The sequence below is a fragment of the Cnephaeus nilssonii genome, assembly GCF_951640355.1.
Source record: "Cnephaeus nilssonii genome assembly, chromosome: 13".
NCBI lineage: Eukaryota > Metazoa > Chordata > Mammalia > Chiroptera > Vespertilionidae > Cnephaeus > Cnephaeus nilssonii.
Genome location: NC_137084.1, coordinates 43,874,039 through 43,885,784, shown reverse-complemented (window position 1 = coordinate 43,885,784; position 11,746 = coordinate 43,874,039). Strand labels below are relative to the sequence as shown.

The following is an 11,746-nucleotide window of genomic DNA, read 5'->3' as shown; positions in this document are numbered from 1 at the left end:
TAGCCTCCCTGCCCCCACCCCAGTTTGACCATTGGAAGTTCTAAAGCCCCCCCCAAAAGGTGTGGCTTTTGACCTGAGTCCATGCCTGTCCACTCTGCCTCCCGTGGGTGGCTCAGGACTGCCTCTGGAATATGCCCAGCTTCACCCGGGGCCACTGCTCTTTTGGTTTGTTTGTTTGGTTAATCCTCACCTGAAGATACTTTTTTCCATTGGTTTTTCAGAGAGAGTGGATGGAAGGACAGGAAGGGGTGAGGGGAGAGGGAGAGAGACACATCAACCGGTTGCCTCCCTCACGTGCCCAGACCAGAGGCAGGGAGCGAACCCGCAACCGAGGTACGTGCCCTTGACCGGGAATTGATCCTGCAACACTTCGGTGCAGGCTGATGCTCTAACCACTTAGCACACCAGCCAGGGTGGAGACACTGTTCTTTTTTGTTGTTATTAATCCTCACCCGAGGATATTTTTCCATTGATTTTTAGGAAGAGTGGAAGAGAGAGGGAAAGACAGAGAGAAACATCGATGTGAGAGAGACACATCGATTGGTTGGTTGCTTCCTGCACGAGCCCCGACCAGGGCCTGGGCCGGGGAAGAACCTGCAACCAAGGTATGTGCCCTTGACCAGAATCAAACCCAGAACCCTTTGATCCGCAGGCTGATGCTCTATCCACTGAGCAAACTGGCTAGGGCCAGAGCCACTGTTCTATTTTTTTTAAATACATTTTTATTTATTTCAGAGAGGAAGGGAGTGGGAGAGATAGAAACATCAGTAATGAGAGAGAATCATTGATTGACTGCTTCCTGCATGCCCCCCACTGGGGACCGAGCCCGCAACCCAGGCCCTTGACTGGAATTGAACCTGGGAACCTTCAGTCCACAGGCCAACGCTCTATCCACTGAGCCAAACCAGCCAGGGCTGGAGCCACTGTTCTTGATCACGTTCAGGCTCCAGCACCTTTCCCTGTACCATTCCAACCACCTGCTCACTGGTCTCGAGCCTTCCATCTCTCCCTTCCAGTCCAATGTCCGTACCAGCATGCTCTGCAGGGAGGTGTGCTAGTGTCACTCCTCAATCACCAACCACTCTTCACTCTCGCTAGATTCAGTATGGCCCTGGCATTGGAGGCCCCCCACTTAAGGCTGCTGTGGGCACCTCCGATTTTATTTCCCATTTCCCCCCTTCAGCAAGTGCGGTTCCTTGGTCAACTGGTCCTCCGTGGGCCTTTCGAGCCCTGGGCCATCCCTGTGCCAGGCTGCACAGAGGAGGAGGATAGTCAGCCCTGTCCCTGCCTTCGGGGTCCTCCATCGGGGGAGGAACCACTGCAGTTAATGAGCTAATCCTACAAGAAAGTGTGGTATGGGACCAGGAGTAGCTGGGGACAAAGGAAGTTCAGAGTGTTCCCTGCCAGGCCGGCACATCACACACGTGCCTTGGAGTCACATAGCCCTGTGCACCTGTGACCTCAGATGGTCATTCCACCTGTCTGGGCCTCAGTTAGTAACTCTGAAAGTGGAGTAAAAACACCTAACTTGTAGGGATCTTCTTTTAGAGCTTGGGTAACCCCCAAAAGATTGTGAATAGGGGACACTCCAACCACCAGTAAGAGACACCAGAGAGCACAGCCCCCAAGGGCCTCCCAGCTCTGCGGCTCAGGCCCTCACATTCCCAGGCTAAGGTTCCAAGAAGCCCAGCACAGGCCCAAGGAGGGGACGGGCAGGGGGTCACTAGTGCTTAAGGGAAGAGAGGCTAACAGAATGCTCACACTGGGGGAGGTCTCTGCAGTTGCCATCCAGGCCCAGGCCGAGGAGCCAGAACCTCCCTGCTGGGGACCGAGCCAGCCCTGGCAGCTGCTGGTCTTCTGTAGGGCAAAGGGGAGTGTGAAAGGAGGCAGTGGGGGGATGGTGTTCCCCACCATGACGTCCATACTGTTCCCTCAGCCAGGCTCAGCTGTGCGGACACAGGACCTCTGCACCATCCTCCCAAGAAACCAGATCCTTCTTGGACCCTGTCCGGAAGGCAATGCAGAAAGGCAGGTAGACGGGCTGCGGGAGGAGCAGCTGTGAGAAGAGCACTGCGGAGGAAGCCAACCTGCAGAGGCCTCAGCCTCTTGGGGGCCGGTTTTTTCACCGACCAAACTGGGCAGGTGCCCACCAGCCCTTGAATGCCCTCACTATAAAGGCAAGATCATGGGTCTCCATCCCACCACAACCCCCGGGCCCCTGAGTGGAATGGGAAGGGAGCCTAATGCCATCACAAGAGCCTGGCTGGAGTTCTGTGAGTTTGAGCCAGTCTCTTTCCATCTTAAGCCTCTATTTTCTCATCTGTAAAATGGACTTACATGGTGTCCTTCCTTCTTTCCAGGGCTATGTTGAGCCTAGTAGAGCAGAGGGAACCAGGCTCTGACACTAGCGGCTGGTAACGCTGAGCCAGCGTGTCTCTGAGCCTCGGTTTGCTCATCCAAAGTAGGGAAAGGAAGGGAAAGCTCCCTTTCAGAGAAGTTATGAGAATTCCATGCCACAGTATGTAAAGCTCACGGCAAGGTCCTCACAGCCCAGCAGCCTTTCCCTCCTCCAGCCTTTCCCTCCTCCCACCCTAAGCCAGGCCGCACACTCACACAGCTCACGCCCTTTCCTGCACCTCGCGCACTCCTCTCCAGTTGAACAATCTCCGCCCACCTTTCAAGGCCTAATTCATGCAACCCTCCAGCTACCCCCCATGAAATTGTTCTAATTCTACCTCACAAACAAGAGAGAGGGTCTCCCTCCTTTGAGCCCCTTCTGGATGGCTCGTTCCTCTGACATTGGTCCAGCCCATCTTGCACTACAGTTACTTGTAGGCATGTCTAATGCCCCTGCGAGACTCCTTGAGAGTTCCTGTGGGCAGGTCACACTCACTGTCACTCAGGACTGCCTGGGGAGTGCCGAGTACAGAACCTGGCACGAGGTGGATCTTACGGAGGGGCCCACAGGCCACGACAAGGACTTTTGACTTTGTTCTCAATGATGGAGGGGGGCATATTGGACAGTTTTATAACAGGGAGTGACATGATCTGACTTACGTATGCTTGGATGCCAGGTTAGATCCCCGCCTAGAAAATCTCTTGCCCCATCTGCTGTCCTGGCCAAACATTCCAGAATCCACACACAAGTCCCATTACAGCTCATTAAAATGCAGACAACCATTATATGGAAACTGTACCTCAAATTTTTTAATTTTTTAATAAAAATAAAGTTTTAAATGCAACTTCATCCTGGGAAAGGTCAAAAAGAGATAAGTCAGCCTGGCCAGCGTGGCTCAGTGGTTGAGCATCAACCTATGAACCAGGAGGTCATGGTTCGATTCCCAGTCGGGGCACATGCCTGGGTTGTGGGTTTGATCCCCAATGTAGGACGTGCAGAAAGCAGCCAATCAATGATTCTCTCTCATCGTTGATGTTTATACCTCTCTCTCCTTCTCCCTTCCTCTCTCAAATCAATTTTTTTTTAATTTTTAAGAGATAAGGCAAAGTCATGTGGCCAGTTTTTCTAAGCCAAATCCACACAGCTGAACGTGGAATGCCCAGGCTTTTCACTCAGAAAGCCCCTCTTGGTGCTGAGCCAGGCAGCACTGGTTCCATCTGCCTCCGCCGGCCTCTCTCCGCAGCCTCCTCCCTGCACTAAAGCCCAGGGCTGCAGAGCGGCCTCTCTCCTCGGACCTGAACTGGGCCCTCAAGGGACTGGAAGAAACCTCCGGGACCATGGTTGGACTAAAGCCTTCAGAGATGCCTCCGACGACAGCTGTGAAGTTCCTGGGGGCGGGCATGGCGGCCTGCTTTGCTGACCTCCTCACCTTTCCACTGGACACAGCCAAGGTCCGCCTGCAGGTAGGTGCCCCTTGGCCGAGGGTCATTGTTCGCATCAAAGGAAGGGCTGAGGTCTCTACCACGGCGCCTGGACCGCCTCCCAACAAGCTCTTCCCCACACAGGACCCTGAGCAGGCCACTCCCTCCCCTGCTTCCGACCCTGCCTTGCTGCCTCCTCATCACCATTGCCCAAGACCAAAAAAATCTTCTTCCTTGGCATGACGTGACAGGACCCTTTAAGGCCTAGCCCTGTTTTGTAAGCCGTAAAGAGTGAAGTAAAAGCAAGGAGTTACTGGGTGACCTTGAGCAAGCCACTGACCACTTTGGTGGGAAAACCAATCTGCTCTCCCTTTGCTCAGAGAAGCAGATGCCACGCTGTGAGCTGTAAGCTGCGGCACAAGCCTCCGTCACTCTCCCTGGGAGGTGATAGCTTGGTCATGCTCGTTCTCCAAGTCCAGCCCCAGGCAGGTGCCTCTGAACACAGCCCATCTGCCCCCTGACCAAGCTTCTCACACCTCTGCGGGGGGTGTCCCTCAGATCCAGGGGGAGAACCAGGCGGCCCGGAGCATCCAGTACCGCGGAGTGCTGGGCACCATCCTGACCATGGTGCGCACCGAGGGTCTCCGCAGCCCCTACAGCGGGCTGGTCGCCGGCCTGCAGCGCCAGATGAGCTTCGCCTCCATCCGCATCGGCCTCTATGACTCTGTCAAGCAGTTCTACACCCCCAAAGGATCAGACCGTGAGTGCCCAGGACCCCGGGGACACTAGGGCATGGGACCAGAGACCAGGGCAGTGCAGGCTCAGAGGCAGGGCTGGGGTGTGGGGAGCTGGTAACAGACGCTCTTGAGGAGACTCAAGAGTCCCTTAAAGAAAGCTCCAGAATTCTGACCCAGGAAAAGAGGCAGGCCTCAGGCAGGGGAGAATGGCATCAGGCCCAGAGAGGTGTCAGGTGATGGGACACTGGCCCACTCTCTCTCCTCCTCCCCAGACTCCAGCATCATCACCCGGATTTTGGCGGGCTGCACCACAGGGGCCATGGCGGTAGCGTGTGCCCAGCCCACGGATGTGGTGAAGGTCCGATTTCAGGCCAACCAGCACTTTGGGCCTGGCGGCAGCAAGAAGTACAGCGGGACAATGGACGCCTACAGGACCATCGCGAGGGAGGAGGGGCTCAGGGGCCTGTGGAAAGGTAAGTCTGGACTCCAGCCTCAGGGGGCCTTCGGCAGAGCTTTTCCTACCCTCGGGCTGGGGCAGAGAACTGAGCGACGAGGGAACTCCCGGCAGAGTGTATTCCAGTGATTCTGAAAGAGCGTCCTACCTAAAAGACCTCCTGACCTACCACAGTGCTCCCAATTCAGCTCAGTCTGCCGACCCTCCACCAGCGCAGGCTATTGAGAGGGAGACAGGAGTGACCAGAAGACACCTTCCACACCCACACAGAGGAGATGAGCCGTGTCAAGGGGCAGCCGGAGCGCGGGGCAGGGTGTGCTAGGTTCACAGGAGATGCAGGCCCAGAGGCAGGAGAGGCCATGTGGGCTCTGGAGGGAAGGTGACGCTTAAGCTGGGCCTCAAAGGCTCAGCAGGCTCTGAGTGTGCGGAGATTGCAGGGAGGACCTTCCAAGCAAACGCTGAAGAGAGGTGACTGCAGGGCGTGGAGAAGAAGCAGAGGCAGCTGCGAGGAGTCGGGACACAGGAGATGCTGTGAAGAGGGAGCTTCCTTGGAAGCATGGCTTTAGGGGTCCCTACGGGTCTAAATGGTGGCAACGCCGACAAATGCTGGCGTCTCTCCCACCTGCAGACCGGGGTCTCATGAATCCTTCAGAAGAAACAGTGACCCAGTGAAGGTTAAGCGCAGGACGGACACCTGGGTCAGAGCCCGGCCTTGCACTCCCTTGCGCTGCGCCCTCCTGGAGCCTGGCCCTCCTCTGAGAAACCAGGGGGTTGGTCTTTTTTTTTTCTTTTTCTCTTTTTTAAATATATTTTATTGATTTTTTACAGAGAGGAAGAGAGAGGGATAGAAACATCGATGAGAGAGAAACATCAATCAGCTGCCTCTTGCACACCTCCTACTGGGGATGTGCCCGCAACCAAGGTACATGCCCTTGACCAGAATCGAACCTGGGACCCTTGAGTCGGAAAGCCGACGCTCTATCCACTGAGTCACACCGGTTTCGGCCAGGGGGTTGGTCTTGATGCTCTCCTGGACCCTGCCAACACTGCACGCTGTCACTGTCGCAAGAGCCCACCTTCCTCTTCCAAAGGAAGACTTCCTTTCCTGGCTTAGACAAGCCTCAGGGAGGGATGTGTAAATTTTGATAGATTTTGCAGATTACCCTCCAAAATGTTGCCCAAAGAAACACAGGTGGGCCTCTCTGTTTTCTGCCTCGAAGGAGGACATGGATAATCTGAGAGTTGTTTCCACTGGGTTATTGTGTGTAATCTGCTCAGCGGAGGTGGAGGGGCTCTCTGAGACCACTGGAAGGGGGCACCATGCCCCCAAACTGGGGTCTGTGGCCTTGCAGCCAGGGGTCCACTTCTCCTACTCCCCACTTATCAGCCCGCAATCCCTTTCCAACAGGAACTTTCCCCAACATCACAAGGAATGCCATCGTCAACTGTGCTGAGATGGTGACCTATGACATCATCAAGGAGAAGCTGCTGGACTATCAGCTGCTCACCGGTGAGGCCCTGGGCTCCAGGCAGACAGCCTTCCCCCAGCAGGGAGGGAACCTGGAACTCCACATAGTGGGCACCACCCAGAGGCCACTGGGCTTTAGAAGGATCAGAGAGGAGCAGTGCCCAGTACATCATTGAGACGAGTAGGAAGAAGCCCTGAACGGGGAAGCCAGGGACCTGGCTTCCAGCCCAGCACCACTTCTCACCGTGTGTCTTTAAGTGGGGATCACCTACTCTGACTCCAGTTTCCTCAGACAAGGTGGTTGGGCTGGATGACCTTCCAACTGTGGGACGGCTCAGTTCTATCTTGCCAGTCCTTACCAGGGGCTCCACCCAGGGCAGTGAGAGATGGAAAACACCACCCTTCTGCTCAAGGAGTTCACCGTTTAATTGGGGACACACGATAAGCACACATGGAACAGAAAGCAGGTGCTCATCCCATCTCACAGCCCCGTCTTTGCTCTTCCCTTCCTGCCACAGACAACTTCCCTTGCCACTTTGTCTCTGCCTTTGGAGCCGGTTTCTGCGCCACAGTGGTGGCCTCCCCAGTGGACGTGGTGAAGACCCGGTATATGAACTCGCTCCCAGGCCAATACCGCAGCCCCCTGGACTGTATGCTGAAGATGGTGGCCCGGGAGGGTGCCTCAGCCTTCTATAAGGGGTGAGCCTACCCCTCCCGCCTCCATCTCCCTTCCAGAAAAGTTGGCTTGCTCTCTCTCCCTCCTTCCCTTTTCCCTCCCCTTTTCTCCTTCCCTTTCCTTTCTCCTTCCATTTCCTTCTTTCTTCCTTCCTTTCTTCCTTCTTTTCTTTCTACCTTCTTTTTTTTTTTCTTTCTTCCTTTCATGAATAATATGCCTACCATGGGTCCCTCTGGGATGCAGTGGTGAACAGTACAGATGTATATGCCACAAAGGAGAGTATCAAGAACTATGGAAGTTGGCGGGGCCGGGGGCGGGGGGGAGATAAGCCAAATCCAATTTGAGAAAAGGGAGTCTAGGCATAGGTCAAGTTCTGTCCCCAAATTCACTGGGCCAGGAAGGAAGGAAAGGTGGTTAGTAATCCTGAGAATTTTCCCAACCCACCGACGGCACCTGGAGGGCCCAAAGTATGTATTTCACATTTTCTTGCTTCTGTGTCTTGGCATTTACCATTCCCTCTGCGTAGAATGCCTTTCCCATGCCACCTAATGCCCTAAATATATTTTTAATAATGTTTATTTTTCAATTATAGTTGATGTACAATATTATATTAGTTTCAGGTGTACAACCTAGTGATTAGACATTTATATAACTTATGAAGTGATCACCCTGATAAGTCTAGTACCCACCTGGCAACATATATAGTTATTAGAATATTACTGACTATATTCCCTATGCTATACTTTACATCCCCATGGCTATTCTGTAACTACCAATTTATACTCCTTAATCTCGTCACCTTTTTTAAAAATATTTTTTTATTGATTTCAGAGAGGAATGGAGGGGGAGAAGGAGATAGAAACATCAATGATGTGAGAGAATCATTGATCAGCTGCCTCCTGAACGCCCCACCCTGGAGTGTTCCTGGGCATGTGCCCTGACCGGGAATCGAACCGTGATCTCTTGGTTCATAGGTCGATGCTCAACCACTGAGCCACACTGGTCGGCCAATCGCTTCATCTTTTTTACCCATCCCCTCAACATCCTCTGGCAACAGTCAAAATGTCCTTCAAGACTAGTTCACAAGCCACCTCCTCCCTATACTCTCAAGTACCCTGTGAGCTTCAGCAATACTTCCTTGATACCGTGTGCGTGGTATTTACCACCTCCTACTCTGTGTTACGGTGTTTGTAAGTTTAAATTATCCTCCATGCTAGAATGTAAGCTCGTGGAAGCCAAGGACGAGTGGCTGGTATATCTCTCATCTCCCGGAGTCCCAAGCACGAAGCCAGCACTCAATACCTCCTAGGTTATCATCATGGTCAAGTCTCTGAGTACTAGGCCTTGTGCTGAACACTCAGCAACCCCTGAACTGGGAAGTATTGTTCACATTTACTGAGGAAGAGACTCATAAATATCAAGTCACTTGTCCAAGATCACAAAATCTAAATGGCAGAGCCACAGCTCGAACCCAAACCATCAGACTTCACCCAACATGTTCATTGTGGTGCTAAGCTCTTTTCTTCGCCCTCTCACCTCGCACCACTGATGAGAACTTTCTGGAGCCCAGTGTTAGACTGAACTCAGTAAGCAAGCAGGTTCTAACTCCTGGGAATGGCATCATCAGTCTGTGTTTCCACTGACCGTCTGTTCTCTCCCTGTAAGTGCCTCTCTCATTACAATCTTAAGCCGTAGCCACTTGTCTCCGTTTGTTATTTTACTTGGGAAACATTTGCTTTGCATCTCATGGGTGCGGAGATGGTGCTATGCTTCCCCAAAGAGCAGCAGACAAGCAGGTGCCATCTATTGAGCATTTTCTGATACTGGCCCCTGGGCTGTGTGCTGTGCATAACTCACTGAATCCTCACAACAACTCTATGAGGTAGATACCATTACTGTGTTTTCCTCCTTTTACAGATAAGGAAACTGATGCTCAGAAAGATTAACTCAACTGAGATCATGACTCTAAAAACTGGTAGAGCTAGGATTTAAACCCAGGTCTGACTCCAGAGTTCTCGTTCATTGCCTCAGGACTATGCTCCCTACGAGGAACCTGGGCTGAGGGTTCAGGAGAGGCCTTGGCATGAGGTTATGATGACCAAGCCAATGCCTACAGAGCCATTAGCGACCACCCAGGCAAGGACATTCCAAACAGAAGGAGCAACATGGGCAAGGGCGTGGAAATAAAGGTCTGGCAGGAGCAGAGAGGACCAGGAGGGGATCAGCAAAGAGAGGCTGAGGAGGAGGGCAGGGCCAAGTCACAGGCTCCTCCCTGAGTCTGAAGCAAAGCTGAGGTGGGGACAGGACAGGCAGGCTCTCCGGAGATGAGCTAAGCTTGGTGGTACACTATCTTTGCCCGGCGGTATCCCAGCTTCTCGGTGCCCCAGCAGGCACCTCCTCAGGGGTGAACATTCAGGATGTGAGCCCAGAATCACCCAGCAGCAGAGGGAGTCGTGTGGCTATAAAAGAGCTACTTACCTCCCTGGGTGGCAGGTTCTGAAAAAGACAACTGGCCATAATCGGCTATCTTATAGAACTGTGAGAATAACTGCTGATATAGTAACCTGGCTAAAAATGCTAGTTTCCTTTCCTTTCCTTCTGCCTGAATTCCTTCAGCAGAGAAGAGAAAGACTGAACAGATCTTAGAAAATGTTCATGACTAACACAAGTCTCGGTCGTTGGCACTGACACTGTGATGGGGAAAGCACAGATTTCTTTCCACTCTGCCTTACGTTTCGGTTGTTTTTCTCATCAGATTTACACCCTCCTTTTTGCGACTGGGAATCTGGAACGTGGTGATGTTTGTAACCTATGAGCAGCTGAAACGGGCCTTGATGAATGTCCAGATGCTACGGGAATCTCCGTTTTGAATAGGTCAGGCCACTTGGATGCAACTGGAACAGAATCGGTTAAGGACGGAATAAAACAGTAGTTCCACGCACACAGGGCACAGACCCACACATGTTTACAGAGCTGTTTACTTGCTGATGACTCAAGAAACAGAAGGAGAAGAGGAGGAAGGAGTCTGGTCTTCAGTGCGTTGTCTTCTTTTTTTTCTTTCCTCTTCTTTCTTTTTTTCATTGTGTTGTCTTAATAACGTTTTTGTTTTGCACTGATAAGATAGCAAATAAATTATATTAATTTTTGAAACCCATTAGGTTGGATGCCTAACATTTAGGCAAGAAAAAAATAAACCAAACAGATCCATTTGGATAAATTGGAAGATTGTAAACTGGAAAATCTGATTAGACAATGAAAGAAAAGACTGCAAGCATTGGTCGGGAGTGGCACATGATAACTTGGCAATTGGCTAAGGAACCTTGGAGGACATTGCCAAAGCAACATAAAGCTTGTGCTTGCAGCCTTTGGTTAACCATGGACCACCAGCCGTCTGTGTAATGTGTCTGCTATATGGAATCCATTGGGATTCTAGGAAACATGAGGAAAAAAAGAGAAATCCTGGAATTTGTACCAAAGGAGCACTGCTGGGCCAGTGTGGGGCTGAGACTCGTAATTAGTCCCTAACAACACTGGAGATTCCAGAGGACAGCCTCAGTCTCCTTCCCTGTGAAATGGGAGTAAAAATCCCATCCCTGTTACTTCACCAGGTTATCATGAGGACCAAGTGGGAGACTGGACAGAAAAGCACTTTATAAAAGCAAAAGTTCTGTACAACTGTAAATATAAGGACAAGGCCTTGGTAAAGATTTTGTCAGGACAGTGAGGAAGTGCCAGGGAAGTTCTTAAAAGACGGTTGATTAGAGGTCCAGCCAAATGAACCAGGGCCAGGAGTAACAGAGGATGACATACAGCCATGGGCCCCCCACTCCCATGCAGCCCCCATTCCCTGGCTGTCCTGTGAAGCATCTTGAAGAGTGTGGGGCTTGGGGGGAAAGAGATAAATGGTGGAGTTGACAGCCTAAAGTAGCAGGACTCAGAATTTTTAGAAAATTATTATGACTTAATAAAGGAATTCACCTTGGGTGTCAGAAAGAAAACAGCCACTTTTCTGCCTTCTCTTTCTTGGACAGAATTTGACTTTCTCACTTCAGGCTTCCTGTTTGTAAGGGCTGGGCAAGATCTGGCCCCACACGCCCACACTGCCTTCTACCCTCTCCTGCAGGCTGCTTGCTCTGCCTTTTAGAGCTTCGGCTCCTCCTTCTGTAAAGGGCAGGATTGAACCAGATTACCTCCTTCTGGCTTTAAGACTAGACATCTTTCAGGTTGACACTGGGAACCCAGAATGTTTTTCTGCTTGTTAGCAGCCTGTGTGGCTCTGATGGCAGAACTGGGTTCAAACCTCGCCCCACCCCCACCTTACTAGCAGCCTAACCACCAGGAATCCTGGCACCTCCGTGTCCTACCAGAGAAATGGGAACAATCCCCACCTCACAGGAATGTTCAGCAAAGTCATCCCTCCTTCCCCACACTGACTCCTCTACACCTGGGAGAAAGTGAATACCCACTTACACTCAGCACTTTCCTAAATTTAAATTGCAATTTGAGATCATCTACATATATAAACTGGAAAATTCAAACAAAAGCAAAAAGATAAAAATTATCAATTTAATGTCTGGTTTGGCTTTCAATTA

General features: G+C 51.7%; 1 protein-coding gene across 2 annotated transcripts; it reads left to right on the top strand.

The window, feature by feature from the left end:
- Positions 1-3,548: 3,548 nt before the first annotated feature.
- On the top strand, positions 3,549-10,044 carry UCP3 (uncoupling protein 3). 2 transcript variants are annotated; one of them, XM_079789367.1, is made up of 6 exons: positions 3,549-3,861; positions 4,378-4,579; positions 4,829-5,029; positions 6,419-6,520; positions 6,997-7,177; positions 9,910-10,044. In XM_079789367.1, the coding sequence occupies exons 1-6, from the start codon at positions 3,736-3,738 to the stop codon at positions 10,022-10,024; spliced, it is 927 nt and encodes a 308-aa protein (XP_079645493.1). In that variant the 5' UTR covers positions 3,549-3,735; the 3' UTR covers positions 10,025-10,044. The 2 variants fall into 2 exon arrangements, with proteins under 2 accessions (XP_079645493.1, XP_079645494.1); XM_079789368.1 differs by lacking the exon at positions 6,419-6,520.
- Positions 10,045-11,746: the final 1,702 nt, after the last annotated feature.